Source organism: Lepidochelys olivacea (genome assembly GCF_965140295.1).
Source record: "Lepidochelys olivacea isolate rLepOli2 genome assembly, chromosome: 11".
Lineage (NCBI taxonomy): Eukaryota > Metazoa > Chordata > Testudines > Cheloniidae > Lepidochelys > Lepidochelys olivacea.
Genome location: NC_140421.1, coordinates 60,958,844 through 60,976,571, shown reverse-complemented (window position 1 = coordinate 60,976,571; position 17,728 = coordinate 60,958,844). Strand labels below are relative to the sequence as shown.

General features: G+C 39.2%; 1 protein-coding gene across 2 annotated transcripts in view; it reads right to left on the bottom strand.

The window, feature by feature from the left end:
* Positions 1–786: 786 nt before the first annotated feature.
* Positions 787–17,728, bottom strand: part of CARF (calcium responsive transcription factor) — a 49,541-nt gene continuing 32,599 nt past the window's right edge. For both annotated transcript variants that reach the window (XM_084643184.1, XM_084643185.1), the window contains 4 exons: positions 16,382–16,457; positions 8,580–8,710; positions 7,424–7,790; positions 787–4,595 (listed from right to left, as the gene is read on the bottom strand). In XM_084643184.1, the coding sequence (XP_084499310.1) occupies positions 4,477–4,595; positions 7,424–7,790; positions 8,580–8,710; positions 16,382–16,457 (693 nt within the window). In that variant the 3' untranslated portion in view covers positions 787–4,476. The remainder of the gene's footprint in view (positions 4,596–7,423; positions 7,791–8,579; positions 8,711–16,381; positions 16,458–17,728) is intronic.

Here is a 17,728-nt window from a genome sequence, read left to right as displayed (position 1 = left end):
CTGCAGGAGCTTTCATGCTCCTCCCTGTGGTGTCTCCTACAATCTCCCATAGGTTGCACTTTCCTGACCCCTGCTCAAGCAGCCCAAACATTCCTTCCTTTGGGACTCAGCTTTGCTGTCCCCCCCGCCCCGTCCACCAAACCCCCTCCCCCACAATCCAGGAAAATACAGTATGAGGCTGTACAGTTTTCCCTGCTGAGCCCTCTCAATCCTACCCTGAAAGCCAGCTGCAGGGTTTGTCCTTGGTAGCACAGCTCCAATGAAGCCACACTGCCAGGAACACAGTGAACCACCAGGAGCAGATTGAAGAGGCAAAGGTCTTATGCACAGACGACTTTGGCTGCCTATCGATCCCAGAGACTTGGAGTTGGCCTCCATGGCCTGTCTGGTGACAAACTGTGATCCCTGAAGGAACCATGAGGAAGGGGGGAAAATCTCAATGTAGGCGGCAAACTAGGCTAGTATGTCTTACAGCTAACTTTAGACTTCAAGGCCAACAGGGCAGTGCACATATCAATATGTACACCTGCATTGCTGTAAAATAATAAATGGATACTTACTTGGATTTAGGCACTTTCAACCTTTGCATATTGCAGTGGGGAAACATACACCATAAACATGTGTGGGTTTCTGATTAGGAAACACACAATTCTATAGATTTTTTGTTTGGGAAAAAGTGTCCATGGAAGTTTTCCTTTTAAACAAGCAAAACTTTTGTCATGTTGAGAATGGCCAGTTAACTCTAGTTTTTTGGGTTTGTTTTTTTTTATATAAGGTTTAGCATTTTCAAAGTTTTGGTATTTATGGACAGTTTCAGGAGTCAATATTAACATATCTGTATCAAAAGCAATTATTTTAGATAAGCAGCATTAACACAAACAGCACCTCAACCTGTAGGAAGAATACAACCAAGACAATCATCACACAATACAGGCTGTTTCTTAAAAAAAAACAAAAAAAAAAACTTTACATTTCAACAAGGAACACTATACATTAAGTTACAATATATATAGATTTGTCTCTCTTTAAACTTTGTACAAACTGAAACATTCTTCAGACACACCATCAAGCTTGTGTCTTGACAGCACAGAAAGAAAAAGCCTTGCTGGTTTCCAGCCTTGAACGAGAACCATGGACCCATGTCTTTTAGGTGATTTTTCTGCATTTTAACTAACAGTTTTTGCATGCACACAGCCCTTCTTATGAAGCAGACCAATCACTCTTCGTGAGCAACTGACATAAGGAGGAAAGATTGGTGAAGAATTAGTTCACTGAAAACCCTGTGCAAGCTCAGAATTAGTAGGCTTGTAAAACAAGTGTTTTGAGGAAGCCAGAGTTAACTTTAGAAATGTTTCTAACGCCTACTGTGAGCTGATATCCAATTATTTTACATGTAAACTCAAATTAAATGACTATGCAACATACTCAGAACAGCACTGTGCTCGATTCTTCTTTCACTCACACTAGTTTAACACTGATGTAACTACAATGAAATCAATGTAGTTTATACATGTGCATGAGAGGAGAATCGGGCCTTTTATCTGTAACCTTCAGTTGGAACCTAGCGAACCAAAACACCAATTTGAGTACAAGTGGGCCTATGTGTCCAGATCACTTCAGATTGTGTGAAACATAACACACGTAGAGTAAACATAACTTTGTAAGAGGAAAGACTACGCTCTCTCCAAAAACAACAGTGACATAACCAGAGTATACATTTAGACAGAAAAGAATTAGAATTTAAAGAATTTGAAGTTAATTTTGAAACGACAATTTGAGTATCAGCCACAGAAATATTTAAAATAAAATCAATTATTTTACAATGTTCTATAAATAAAAAACAGGAGAAATGGGACGGCAAAAACCAGAGATTAAAACTTTTACATTTATATGTAATTTCTTTCATTCCATAACTGACCCCTTGAAATTTATCTCTATCTGCACCCTCTTGACAAAAAACTTCTGGTTCTATTCTTTTCAGGGAACTGTGCAATTCAAGCTAGATTGGGAAAAGTCACTCCTTAGTCTGCTATTCAAAATGGCCTAAAGGAGCTTTTCCTTTAGCAGCCTGTATTCACTATGAGTAAAGTCTATATCCTTTGAATTTTCTCCTGCTTAGTGTATAATCAGATCATGTGTTATATTAGGAGAAATAGTAACTGGCAAAAGAATAGTCCTTCCTCAACATTGTCACTGGGGAAATACGCAACAATTGATGGGTATTTAATCATTGCAAAGTTTTTGCCTTCGATTTTTACATGAATCAGGAATCTAGAATTCTTTTAAACCTGTCACTGGTAATTTTTAATATTAATTTGCTGTTCTGAATCAAGATTTCAATGTCAATATCACAGAATACTGAGGAGGGTGATTTATCTTGGAATGTACCAACTGAAATTGTAAGAGTAGCAGGAAAAGCTAAATGATATTCAACGGTAGCTGAGTGGGAGGAGGAATCAACTGCTAACATACTGCTGACAGAATTTTAAAGAAAAACATAATCCTGTATGCTGTGCACGCCGGGGCTATAAATGAAGCAGGACCAAACATCCATTCTACATGAGATACCACAACTTTAACGGAAATATAAAATGCACAGCATATCACTGAATTTACCTACACAGAAATGTATAAGGCAAACCATAAATGAAATGAGTTCAAATGCAATCTATGAGACCCCACACAACTGGAGATTCTATAACTGCCCACATGAAGTAATCTTGGCTCTTACTTAAAAAGAGCAATCCCTGTAGGAATGTCCCAATTTAAACCATTTAAACCACAAAAATTAGATTTTAACAGCGTTAACAGTATTAGGAATACTTACTGGAGTAAAGATTTTTAGAGGTAAGACCTTAACTGATGCAGCATGTAAAGATATTTGGAGATCCTAAACACAATGGGATATTTCAAGGATCTTTAGCTTTAAGTGCACAAAAGTAAGCAATTCAAGATTATTTCAGATTTCTAATATTTAAAGATGTTTGTGCACGCTTTAAACGCACATTAATAACATTGATCTGAACCGTTTTTGTCCTTTATATGCACAAATAATACTTGTAATAATTTTTCCTTTGCAAATCTGTAAGTAAAACCATAGTCAAACTGATCTTGCAAGTCATATAAACAAGAGTGAACTGTTATCACTGAGTTATCAATCCCTGGAAATACGGGTTAATAATACATATGCTGGTAGAACTGAACCTATGGTGGTTCTGAATGCTGCTATAAACAACATCTGAAGCAAACTTACTGTTATTTAATTTCCTAGTTATGTTGTATCAGTTTTATTTCCTTTATTGCTTAAAACTGATTTTAAAATATTTGTAAGTATGAGTCATTCATTATGAATTCTGCCTGGCACATAAAATATAACTCAGTTCTTGCTGCTTGTTACGGACTTGACTTTGACGACGATGCAGAAAAAAAAAATTCCTCTGGCATTAATTCAATTAGCTCCTGAAATGTAACTGACGAGAAACAACATAGACCCTTGTTCAGTCCTAACAGCTGTCTTAGGCAAAACTTGAGACCCATTTATTTTCTGACCACCACAAAGAGCACCTCTGTATGTTGTTTGTTTTTCTACCGCTTATCTCAACATAGCAGATGGCTCAGATTTGGAATATTGTTTTTAATCATGGTATCACTAATACCTATGCCATGACCATCAGCATATTAAATCATATGCCTACGTGAATGTAAAGTATAAGTGCACAAAGAGGGAAGTAAGCTAAAACACTACCACCAATCTTTCCACAGGAGATGCAACTGTTGCTTTTAGTCATTATGACCAGCTGGCTGCTGCCCTTTCAATATAAAGGCTGCAGGTTGAGAAAGTAAACCCATGATAAAGCCAGAATGTTAAATACATCAAAACATAATCCTCTTCTACTCTTCATTCCATCTACTCCAGTTCCATAACCCAGTTTTATTTTCACCTGGCAATTTCACCTTTCCATCACTAACATTCCTATCAGATGCAGTCCACATTTTTCATGCATCCCTTGCCCTTGGCACTTTTAAAGTTCTGCATCTTGATTTCCAAAGACTTTATTTTTCTCTCAAAATGACTGCCATTGTTGATGCATTTAAGGGCAGATTCTGTTGTCTTTGGAGTACCAGGATAGGTGAGGGTTTCAAAGAGATTAGTGAGAGTAGCATTCTGATTCATATTATAGAACTCAGGGATTTCACTTTGGAAGACCTACTGAAATACTGAGCAAAATAGACCATCTGGATAGTATGGAAGGGAAGAAGGAGGAGGTGTTCCACATGGGAACTGAATGACCTGGAATTGGCAGTGAACCGTATCAGCTGTAAATCAAAGCAGCTGTCTGTCAGAACTAGTGTATGGTGCCTATACTGACTGTCACAATGTCATTTTGAAGAATGGCATTGTTTGGAGAATATCCGCTTTCTTTTCCAAGACATTTAGAGTCCTCTGAGTTGCAAATCCTTAATGCCTTCATGGATTTAAATAGTGGCAGAGTTCTGGCAGTCTCTGATTCTATCTGCCTCCACAGACAATGCTTGTTCTCTGGGTTCTTGTTTAACTTGGCCCACACAAATGGTACCCTCTGGATTTTCTTCAACTTTAAAAGCAAAACACAAAACAAAACATTAAGGTCAAAACTCCATCGATAACACTTAGCTCTTAAGAACTGTATATAATTAGAAGGAAAAAATTACTGTAGCTTGGGAAAACATGATGATTTAGGCTAGAACATGATGGGGCATTTGAGAGATCAGTATTTCAGTAGTTTAAAAAAGTCATAACACTTGCTGTGTTAGAAGATTAAGCAAGCAGAATTAAATTTGTTGCGATAATAAACTTCTTAACAAAAATCTGAAATAGTTTTATGCACGAAAAAGAATAAATGGACTGGAATGTATAACGTTACTTTCTCTAAGGAGTCCTTTTTTTTAACAATATGAGGAGTCTATTCTTCAGGTATGAATCTTAGGTGTCTCTTATAAATATACAGAGACAAATTCAGCAGTGATGTAAGTACTATCAGACTGAAGACGTGGGAGCTGTATGCAAGTACACCAAGACTGAATTTGGTTCGTCCACTTAAATACACAAACTTGTCATCTTAAAACAAGTACTTTTTGGGAAGAGGTTGTCAATGAACAATTGTGGGTATGAAAGAGACAGATTACAATAGAAAAGTTGTTTTAAATAATAGCTTAGAACTTCATCCCCAGTACAAACAAGTGACCATGCTGGACAGAAATGATCATGCTGGACAGGTTACATATTTTCATCAGCCAAGCTACTCTAGTATTTAACTACCAGTCAGATAAGAGAGATTGTAAAGAATGATTTTAACTGACTTGTCCTGAATGTGCATCTGGGACCAGTATCTCAGAATCCACAAAGTCCAGCACAAAAAAGTTGATTTGTTCCTGTAAATTATCTCAGTTTGGGCCTGCCCAATAACACTGGACTAATTGGGGAAAATTCTGAATCTAGCTCTAGATTGTTTCCTGGCTTCTTACTCTCCAGGATTCTCCAACAGGATTACTTGGCCCCTTAAGAAGACGAAGTATCTGGTGTTGTTTATAAACATCTCCTCCTGACAATTAATGAGTGACACTGTTATGTTATGAAAGGATTCCCGCACACTTTCCAGGCCAAGAAGTATGATGACTATGAGGCGATGGGGGTGTTCAGCACAAATAAAATGAGGTACTCTCAAGGGATGTGGAGAGGCCTCCAGGAAAATATAAATGAGCTACATTTTGTTGTTAAATTGTCTTGTTTCTATAATTTTACTCCCCTGTGTTCTTTTTCTGTTTTGAATAAAATATTTCTTTAAAAATTCACACATCTTTCCACCAATATTTTGCTTTTATGTTGTTTAGAGTGACAGCACCATCTAGCTTGAAAGGCCACACAGAATGACTGATGGACTAGAGAGCAGAAGAGACATTTTTGATGACCTTTCTAGAATCCTTATACCAACAATAAAAACAGATTTTTTTGAGGAGAACAGTTAAGGTCAATTATAAGAGTTTGGAATAGCTTCAAAAACAACATTCCAGTGCAAAAGACTGGAAAGTTCGGGACAATTTTAGATACATTTAAACATTAAGATTTTGGTTGGCTTAAATTAGAAATAGATGATACAATCAGTAAATGCCCCCTTGCATAATTTTGTTGTTAATTTCAGTATATTTAATGCTTTCCCTACATTCTGAATTTTCAAAGTAGTGCAGAATTTAGTACCGAGAAAACGTAAGTGCACTTAAAAAGTTGTCAGTGAGGAAGCGGGGGGGGGGGAGAAGGGGGGTTGACAGATGGTTAGGAGAAAGTTGTGGCTTTGGGCACTTGCAAAGATATGAGAGGCAATTTGGGATTGTAGGATAAGCACATTATTAGCTGGTTATTTCTGCTAAACTGCTCAGAAGTCACATTTCAGAATTCGCAGACACTGAGAAAAATGGGGCTATTTGCAGTTATCATTTCTGGCTGTCTGCAGAGTCAGGAAGACAAGATTGCTTCAGTCTACATGTGGTCCACATCTGAAGGGTTTATTTCACAACCATTAGGGCTCAAAACTTTAGAATTTTTTAAATGAAAGCTTAGATTCTGGAGCACAATTTGTTAGAAGAAGATGTGTTCTGTACCAAATTCTATGGCAGAGGTTCACAGAATATAAGGCCCTGATTATAAGGGCCTTCAGGGGCTCTCTACTCTATGAGAGGAGAACATTTTTGTTTGGCTTTACTGTGATTTTTTTTTAAATGCATTTTCTGAAAAATGTTTAAAACTCCAAGAAATGACTGGTATATAATTTAAAAAGTTGCAACTGATCAGCCCTGCACTCCCCCAGGAGAAACTGGAAGAAAAATGAGACCTCCCAGAAGACAGTTTGAGTCCGTCTTAGAAAATAGCTGGGGGGGGGAGAGTTTCAACATTTTCAAGTTGCTTATGTTTTGCAGAGTTTAAATGCATTAACAACAAAATCCCAGCTCTCCTAACAAACTTTTCTTGTTGAAACTGTTAGTTTACCGAAACATACAGGGCTTTTGTTAAACAAAAATATTTTATTTTCCACAAAAACCTGTTTTTAGTAAACTAAAATGTTTTATGTAGTAAAAACCAGTTTTTAGTAAATGAAAAAAAATTGATAAAGTTTGAGTAAAAAGTCATGAAAAATTCCACAAACTGAAATTTTTAAAAGTTCAACAGTTTTTGACACAAACAAGCATTCAAAAAAGGCCATTTTCAGCAAAAACATTTTCAAAAATTTCAATTAGCTGTTTTAGAAACTAAGTAGGATCTGTTCATTCAGTATTCGAAAGAGTATCCTGGTGATGACAGATTCCCCACAGCACCCCAGAACACACATGGCTAAGAAAATTAATTCTCAATTTGTGCATTTAAATACCGTAGGCAGATTAAAAAACTTACTAAGAGCTGGATGGTTGTCTACAATCCGTATTGGAATGGTCTGGACGTCTCCCAAAAGAAACTGATGGATCCCTCCCTCGAGGCTTCCTGTATCCTCTACACCTCCAACAGTTACCAGCTGGCCCATAGTGACCAGATTTTGATCTGATATAGGCAGATTTCCAATAGCGGAGGCAGCATTGTTGCTCTGGGTTAGACTGGCACCTGTGTGAAGGTTGTGTCCTTGACTCAGTACTAGAGAGTGGTTGGTTATCACACTCCCTATGGAATCCAGGAGACTTGCAGGGTTGGGAGCAGAATGGTTATTTACTGCTATCAGGGCTGTTGCTCCATCCACAGAGGTGAATGTTGGCTGCAGCTGTAATCCCTGTGAAACAGAAGACAGTAAGTCAATATCACAGTGTTCTACATCAATCAATACCATAGTGTGAAGAGTTTGTGACCCTCAGGGCTCTGAATTGGGGCCCTTGGGGCAACTGTGTCAAACAAAAATTTGCAACTGATTATGAATGAAGGCTGGGTTCCCCAATAGTGCTTTTTCCCAGCAGAAGAGTGGGTCTGAAGTAGGACAAGACTGGGGTTCGTAGAGAACGAAACCTACAGTTTCTGGGTCTGAGTTGGGAGCTGCTTTTTGGTTCTCAATACAGTTTTAGAAGTGAGAGAGAAGGGGAAATAAATGGCTGTGGGGTTGGCTCACTGACTGCATCTATCCTAACTCGTCTGTATGACAATCCCTGGATTTAACAGTGCTCACAGGATAGCAGTAGGATCACTTACATGCCAAGTAAAAGCCAAAATGCGTAAAAATGCAAGGAAGTTGCCATAGAGGGGGCTGACAGCTACTTCAGATCTGGCTTCCCTTAGCAAAAATTTGTGGGGCACGGATCAGTGTTCACGCTACAATCCCTGTCAGTACCCAGGCCAGGGAAGCTAATGATCCAACTAGTGGATCACATTTGGTGATGAATCCTGGTCACATGCCACCTGAGGCATCCTGCGCTTTCGCTAAGAAGAAGAGCAAAAATTTACGTAGGGAGCATATGGGATAGTTAGCGGAGAGGAAGTTTACAGTCCTCAGCCTCTCCATCAGGATTCCCAGAACAGCAAAGGTTGAAATTCTGGCCATCTTGGTGAAGGTGTTAGAGAACTTGACTACCTGAAGCTGTGCAAATATCTTGGGCTGGAGTGAAGAGAGCGAGGACAACAGCTGAGCTGTCTCTGGAGGCAAGTTCTCCCCAGTTTGACTGGATTCCACTTTGGTGGCGATTGAGTCTCCTGGTAAACTCCCTGCAGCATCACAGAGACCAATGAACAGAGATTATGACAAAGATTCTGTTAGTTTACAGAGCTCTGAATACCTGAGCCTGATGAACAAAAGCTCAAAAACATTATATCACAACATTGAAACATATAAAAACATTTACGTTTGCATAATAAATAGTCTGTATTTTGTGTAGAAAAACTTAGATACCAAAGGAAGGAGAACAGGTTTGATGTGAGAAAAAGTAAATACAGGGGTGTATAAAGTTAAAGAGTTTAAATTTTAAAAAGATAGGGAAATTACTAAGGGGAATAAAGCAATTGCTCCCTATCCTTTCTGTTAAATTCCATGTTATAAATTCATGGGAATCTATAAGCAAAAGAATTTCCACTGAGGCATCAAGCAAATTGTTTGAACATACATACACTCTAGATAAAAGCATAGGTAATAGGAAGAAAGACAAAACTAACTATGAAGTACATGGTTCTTCAATAAAACCTTATGCAAGAAATCCTATAGGTTTCTCTCCACTGTTCATGGAAGTGAGGTACTTCAATACAGCTAACTATTTTACAAAGCCCTTTTATCTAGAAGCCCTTCTGGTTTCCAGACTATTGTATCTTCCCATGGAAACCCCTATTTTATGGAAGTTTTGGTTGCTTCTGAAGCTTTATAAAATCAAGATTTGCCTAAATTGTTTCCCCAAAAATCCTCCATTGGCTCATCATATATTCAGTCCCGGTGAGACCCAAAATATTTGCAATTTAATTAATGACTCAAGTCTCAGGCAGATATGCAGTTGTGTTGTCCCAGCGTCCTCCTGGTATCTTGCAATGTTACTTTTGAAATCAGCAGGTGATTTTTTTCAGCAAGGAATTACATTACATTTCCAGCAACGTGAGAAGTGGAGAAGTCCCTCAATATACACTGAGACCCAAACTCTAGCTGCTAATGAAATAATCCTGACTCTCTTTGAATACAATTATCTTAATATAGTGCAGTTGGTACAGTAATCCTGTGGTTCTTGTTAATACTATACAATTAATCCTCGTGCATCGGGGGAAGGGCTATTGCCTAATATCCTATACAATACTATTGCAGCACATATAAGAATGTTCCAGCTTCCCAATCAGTGTATTAAATACATCACATGGATGTTCTGTAGATGTTTATTAATTCCATATGTATATGGAACATATATCACAACAGATGTGAAAGAGAACCAAGGGAACTGATAGACCTATACATCTAGATAATTACAGGTTTCAGAGTAACAGCCGTGTTAGTCTGTATTCGCAAAAAGAAAAGGCGTACTTGTGGCACCTTAGAGACTAACCAATTTATTTGAGCATAAGCTTTCGTGAGCTACAGCTCACTTCATCGGATGCATAAAGTGGAAAATACAGTGAGGATGTTTTTATACACATAGACCATGAAAAAATGGGTGTTTATCACTACAAAAGGTTTTCTTTCCCCCCACCCCACTCTCCTGCTGGTAATAGCTTATCTAAAGTGATCACTCTCCTTACAATGTGTATGATAATCACGGTGGGCCATTTCCAGCACATCATGGTATCGAAGGGAGGGCTTTGGCTTTTTTGACCATGGGATGCTATTCCAGGAAGAAGGTCTACTGGGAAGAGATGGGGTCCACCTGACCAAGAAGGGGAATAGCATCTTCGTGCACTGACTTGCCAACCTAGTGAGGAGGGCTTTAAATTAGGTTCAGTGACAGCAGGTGACAAAAGCTCAGGTAAGAATTTAAAAAAGTGACCTTAACAGGTAGGTAGATATTGAGGGGAGGACATGGAAAATTACAAAAGGGTCAAAGGAGTAACAAGGAGGAAATCGGGGGGAATCTGATCAACATTTTAGATGTCTGTTCACAAATAAAAAGAGTATGGGGAATAAACAGGAAGAGCTGGACTAAATTATGATTTAATTGGCATCACAGAGACTTGGTGGGATAATGACTGGAATATTGGTATACAGGGGCACAGCTTGTTCAGAAAGGACAGGTAGGGGAGAAAAAGGGAGGAGAGGTTGCACTGTACATAAAAGGATAGATATACTTCTTCTAAGGTCCAGGAGGAGGTAGGAGACAGACCAGTTGAGAGTCTTTGGGTAAAGATAAAAGGGTTAAAAAATAGGGATGATGTCATGTGGGGGGGGTCTACTATAGACTACCAAATCAGGAAGAGGAGGTGGATGAGGCATTTCTAAGACAAATAAGAGTGATAGCCAAAACACAGGAACAGGTAGTAATGGGAGACTAACTACCCAGATATCTGTTGGGAAAGTAATACAGCAAAACACAAAATTTCCAATGAATTCTTGGAATGTATCAGGGACCATTTTTTGTTCAAGAAAGTGGAGGAAGAAACTGGAGGACAGCCACTTTAGACTTGATTCTGACCAACAGGGAGGAATTGGTAGCAAATCTGAAGGTGAAAGGCAGTTTGGGTGACAGTGATCATTAAATGATAGATTTCATGATTCTAAGGAAAGGAAAGAGTCAGATCAGCAGAATCAGGATAATGGACTTCAAAAAAAAAGCAGAATTTAGCAAACTCAGAGAACTGGTAGTATGGTTGCATGGGAAGAAAATCTAAGAGAAATAGGAGTTCCGGAAAGCTGGCAGTTCCTCAAGGAGACAATAATTAAAGGCACTCCGGAACTTGCAGGCACCACATCGGTGGGGGACTCGGGAGCCGCAGCAGCAGTGACGGGGAAAGAGAACTAATAACTAAGGCTAAGTTTTTGTCATATTTTTAGTAGAAGTCATGGACAGGTCATGGGAAATAAACAAAAATTCACCGCAGCCCTTGACCTGTCCATGACTTTCACAAAAAATATCCCTGACAAAAACTTAGCCTTAGTTATTCGTTCTCTTTCCCTGCTAAGGCTAAGTTTTTGTCAGGGATATTTTTCGTGAAAGTCATGGTGCCTGCGATGTGGTGCCTGCAAGTTCCGGAGTTCCCCTGCCCCTGGGGTGGGCTGCTGTAGGGTCCTCTCATCCCAGGCAGCTGGTAGCTGCAGGGTCCCCCAGCCGCTGGCTGCAGCTGGGCAACTGTGGGGAGTCCCTACCGCGGTGGGGACCTCGCGCACGGTCAAAAACAAATCAGGATAACCAATTTAATTGCCTTTTTTGATAGGATTACTGACTTAGTGGATTGGGGGGGAAAGCAGTAAATGTGATATACATTAATTTTAGTAAGGCTTTTGACACAGTTCTGCATGACATTCTCATATGCAAACTAGTGAAATGTGGTCTAGATGAAATTACTATAAAGTAGGTGCACGAATGGTTGAAAGAACATACTCAAAAGAGTAGTTATCAATTGTTTGGTGTCAAATTGGGAGAGCATATCTAGTGGGATCCTGCAGTGGGTCAGTCCTGGGTCCAGTACTATTCAATATTTTCATTAATGACTTGGATAATGGAGTAGAAAGTATGCTGATAAAATCTGCAGGCGACTCCAGGCTGGGAGGATTTGCAAGCACTTTGGAGGACAGGTTTAAAATACAAAAGGATCTTGACAAATTAAGAGAATTGGTCTGGATTCAACAAGATAAAATTTCATAAAGACAAGTGCAAAGTACTTCACTTAGGAAGGAAAAATCAAATGCACAGTGAGGAATAATAATAAGAAAGGATCTGGTGGTTATAATGGACCACAAACTGAATGAGTCATCAATGTGCTGCAGCTGCAAAAAAGACAAATATGATTCTGGGGCGTAATAACAGGAGTGTTGTATGTATGATACTGGAGGTAACTGTCCCACTTTACTTGGCACTGGTGAGGCCCCAGCTGGAGTACTGTATCCAATTCTGGGCACCACAACTTAGAACAGATGTGGACAAGCTGGGAAGAGTCCAGAGGAGAGCAACAAAAATGATAAAGGTTTAGAAAACCTGACTTATGAGGAAAGGTTAACAAAATGGGGCATGTTTAGTCTTGAGAAAAGAAGACTGAGGGGCAATCTGATAACAGTTTTCAAATATGCTAAGGGTTGTTATAGAGAGGACGATCAATTTTTCTCCATGTCCATGAAGGTAGGACAAGAAGTCATGAGCTTAATCTTCAGCAAAGGAGATTTAGGTTAGATATAAGGAAAATCTTTCTAACTATAAGGATAGTTAAGCTCTGGAATAGGCTTCCAAGGGAGGTTGTGGTCGTCATCATTGGAAGCTTTTAAAAATAAGCTGGACAAACACCTGTCAGGGATGGTCTAAGTTTACTTGGTCCTGCCATAGCAAACGGGGCTGGACTCGATTATTTCTCAGGATCCCTTCCAGCCATATATTTATATGATTAACACGTCCTTACAGGATCAAATAGAAGACAAAACAGGCAGGAAAGAAGACCATCTAACTACACCCAATGGAGCCATGCATTCAGTTTCTGCAGAAATCTGAAAAAAAACACATCTCTCTGAATTCAGGTAGAATACAGTATCTCACTGGATGATTACATATTTAGTGGACTCATTTGTCTTGGAGAGCCAACTGTGGAGCCAAAATAAAACAAGATTTGATTTTTCTTCATTACTGCCAGCATCCAGGAACCAAATACTGTAAGCCCACCCATTCTCACATTGAGAACCACTTCTAAATGGCTTCTGGAGGTACAAATACCCGTCCATCCAAAATACACAAATATCTCCAGCCATTGATTTTTTTGAGGATAAAGGTGAATAGTATGAATCTGGTGGTTCTGTAAGATCCTCCTTTCTGTAATATGAGAGCCTTCCTCAAAAAAGGGACACTATTCAAATTATGAAGTCTAAAAATTGACCTCCTGTACTCTGACAGTTGCCCATACTGAAATTCTTACCTTAAGAGTTCCAAGCATAAGCAGTGTTTTTCAATTCAAAATGATCCATTGCAGCAGCAGCTAAAATAGAAGTTAAAAACAAAGGCCCAGCTTAGTGTGCAACTCACTGTAAATACACTGGTGTGCATAGAGCTTTGCATCATGAAATAGGTGCACCAGCTTATTTACGAAGATTCACACATCAAGCCAAACATTTGTTTTTGTATTTTTCCTGCTACAACAAGGATAAGAATCAGTTTTGTGTGTGTGTGTAGTGTGGGGCAAGGGCTACATGCCAGGAATCCTTCAGGCAAGGACGGCAACATAGGATAACTGTTTGTGTGGGTAAATCTTTAAGCATAACGTTGATAGTGCCCCTTTAATATGCTATATTAGACTCCTCTATACAATATTCCTAACAAGACTATGATGACCTGTCCCAAGGAGACAAAGATATAAGATAGCCAACTTGATCAGCGCTACTGAAGTTAACTAAACCACAGATCTCTACAGTGTTATTTAAACATCTTGCAAGAAGACAATCTTTCACGCGGCTGCTATTGCTCCCTTACTAAAACTGCCAGGTTTTTTCAAGAGGTTCATCTCAATCATGCTGGAAAGGCATAACGAGTGGGATCGCACATGGATCAGTTCTGGGTCCAGTATTGTTCAATATCTTCATCAATGATTTAGATAATGGCAGAGAGAGTACACTTATAAAATTTGTGGACGATACCAAACTGGGAGGGGTTCTAAGTGCTTTGGAGGATAGGATTAAAATTCAAAATAATCTGGACAAAGTGGAGAAATGGTCTGAAGTAAATAGGATGAAATTCAATAAGGACAAATGCAAAGTACTCCACTTAGGAAGGAACAATCAGTTGCACACATAAAAACTGGGAAATGACTGCCTAGGTAGGATCTGGGGGTCATAGTGGATCACAAGCTAAATATGAGTCAACAGTGTAACTCTGTTGCAAAAAAAGCAAACATCATTCTGGGATGTGTTAGCAGGAGTATTGTAAGCAAGATACGAGAAGTAATTCTTTCACTCTACTCCATGCTGATTAGGCCTCAACTGGAGTATTGTGTCCAGTTCTGGGAGCCACATTTCAGGAAATTCATATCAAATTGGAGAAAGCCCAGAGAAGAGCAACAAAAATCATTAAAGGTCTAGAAAACATGACCTATGAGGGAAGATTGGAAAAATTTGGGTTTGTTTAGTCTGGAGAAGAGAAGACCGAGAGGGGACATGACAACAGTTTCCACGTACATAAAAGGTTGTTACAAGGAGGAGGGAGAAAAATTGTTCTTCTTAACCTCTGAAGATAGGACAAGAAGTAATGGGCTTAAATTGCAGTACGAGTGGTTTAGGTTGGACATTAGGAAAAACTCCCTTACTGTCAGAATGGTTAAGCACAGGAATAAATTGCCTAGGGAGGTTGTGGAATCTCCATCATTGGCGATTTTTAAGAGCAGGTTGGACAAACACCGGTCAGGGATGGTCTAGATAATACCTAGTCCTGCCTTGAGTGCAGGGGACTGGACTAGATGACCTCTCGAGATCCCTTCCAGTTCTATGATTTTATGTTAGAGAAGAACAAGAGAAAGAGAGCAGGGAAGGATTTTTTCTGTGTCACATGTTTACACAATGGGAGGAACTGTCTAAATCAAGTATTCCTGAAACAAAGATTATTATTTGATGCATTAAAAATGTGTGTGGGGGTGGGGTGGGGTGGGAATAATTTGTTCTAGATTTCCTAATGAGGACCCTGATCCAGCAAAGCACTTAAGCCAATGAATAGCTTAAGGCATGCGAGTAGTCAGTAGATCTAAATCACAAGCTTTAGAATTTTGTTTCACTATATATGTTTTAATCTGAAATAATAATAATAGTAGAATCCCATTTATGGCAAAGACACGATAATCCAATAAACCCCTCCCAACACCACATTTTGGAGCAGAATCCATTTTGACAAGGCAACTGCCTTCAGAAATCCATACTCTGGCTTTTCTTCGCTTCCTTGTTAAGTGGTATAGTAACTGCTGTGAAGAGATACTGCCCTTACCTTATGCATTCACCAAGAAAAATGATATTTCACAAGAATATCATTGAAGAAAGAGTGTAAGAAATGTGTCTCACTGCCTGGCTGTCAGCTAAAATCTGTATTACAATACAGATTTACAATAAAAATGTTAAAATAAATATCTCATTTAAATAAAATATACCAATAAAGGGGAAGTCAACAATGATTTGACAAAGTCTCGATGACAGAATCAAAGTCTAAGGATTATTCTCGCCCAGTTCCGTCCCCTCCCCTGAGCGTGTCCTTTTTGCACAAATGAAATTGATGGGTGTTTTGCCATTGATTTCACTAGGAGCAGGAGTAGGGACATGGGCCCTGATTCAGCAAGGTACTTAATCGTGCTCAACTTTAAGTATGTGAGGAGCTCCCACCACCCACATGCTTGACGTTAGGCATGTGCTCAAGAACCTTGCTGAACCGGGACCTTACTGATCATCTCCTTCTGCACCATTCCATCGAGCAAGCGCTAGAAAATTCTCTACATAGATGTTTTAAGCGTCTGAGCATTTCCTCCCAACCCAAATTGTTCTGCTCTTCAGTACACGTTAAAGAATGTTGTAAAAGACAAAGTCTACAGTTTTCCTACCTGCCGTATCAGGAATTGTAACAAGTTCCACAGACATGTGGTAAAGGGGGTGTGTGTGGGGAAAACGAGAATGGTCACTTCTTGGTGTGTTCAAATAAGAGAAGATAATTGCAAGATCTCTAAAAACCAGGCAGGATATCTGTACTTTTGTAACACATGTGACAAAAACAAAAATTGAACACAAGTAAGATATCAATATGCTCTTACCCTCTGTAGGTGGTGAGGCAAATGTAACAGTCACTGTTTCTGTGAGAACATTCCCACCGTCTGTGGTCCACTGGAGCTGAAAGGAAAAAGACCTCAGTTCTCAGGAATGGGAAGGGTGCTGAGCAGGATTCCCTATAATACTGGTACAGACTCAAACTACAGTGAAAATCAGTGTCCAAAACATCTTATTTCTGTATTGTGAGTGCTTTCTGAGTTTTTGGGTTACTTCTTAAAACTGTTAAAGGTGAAGTGCTATGCTTTTAAAAGGATTCTAAAACACTTTCTGTCTGGTAGGCTAAATCCTCCTCAGAACTGGGGTAGACTTTAAAAATGAAAATAGATGCATTTTAAACACAAACTATTTGAAAATAATTTTCTCTATCATTTACAGGCTGGAACTTGAACTCAAGGATCTGCATGTATCCTGCAAAAAGCAGACATCAGAAACTCTTAAGAAGGGTAAAGGAATTCTGTGCCCTGCCCTGCTTTAGGTGAGATCACTAGCTATTGCAGGAGAACCAGTCTTGGCAGATATTAAAAAAACCAAACTTTTCAGCTTTTGTGTAAAGTACATTTGTGAATTAAGCTCTTAAACACAGTATGTTTTTCCTATTTTTTTAAACCAAACATTTCAATTCACCTTGAAATGCTATGAAATTAAAGTGCCACCAGATCAGCAATACACAATCTGAGGCTCTTGAAACCTCACTTAGCCCTGCATGCGTTGGCTTGGAATGAGGCATCACCCAGTGGCTGCCTGGGTCTGAGTCAGTCAAAGACCCAGTGGGAGTCACCAAATCTTGATACCACTTTCTCTACAACATACCAAAACAAACAAACAAAGTAATAATCCATCCATCCATTCCTTATCATCAGTAGTTCTCTCTCACCTGGACTGCTGCAACCTCATCCTCTTGTCTCCTCATCTCACTCCCATTCAGTTCGTTCCAAATGCAATAGACAATATTTTCATCCTCACTCACCAGCCAGACCACATTACTCCACTCTTCAAATACCTCTACTGGCTGCCCTTCATCCAGAGAGTCAAGTTTAGGATTCAAATTGCTGTCTTCAAGGTTATGCACCTGCCTTCATCTCAGCTCTTATTTATTACTATGTCCCACCTTCTTGTCTCCATGACTTCTTCCATGCCACCCCATACACGTGAACAGACTTCCAATTCCAACATGCAAAGTATCCATCCTTCATTCAAATCCCAACTAAAGACCTACTTCTCTTATAAGGCTTACAAATGCTAACCTGTGTCAATATAAACATCCTCACCAATTCAGGTCTTCCAGTCCATGTCACTTTTCTATGTCTCTCAAAGTGCTTTTGTCTGCTATT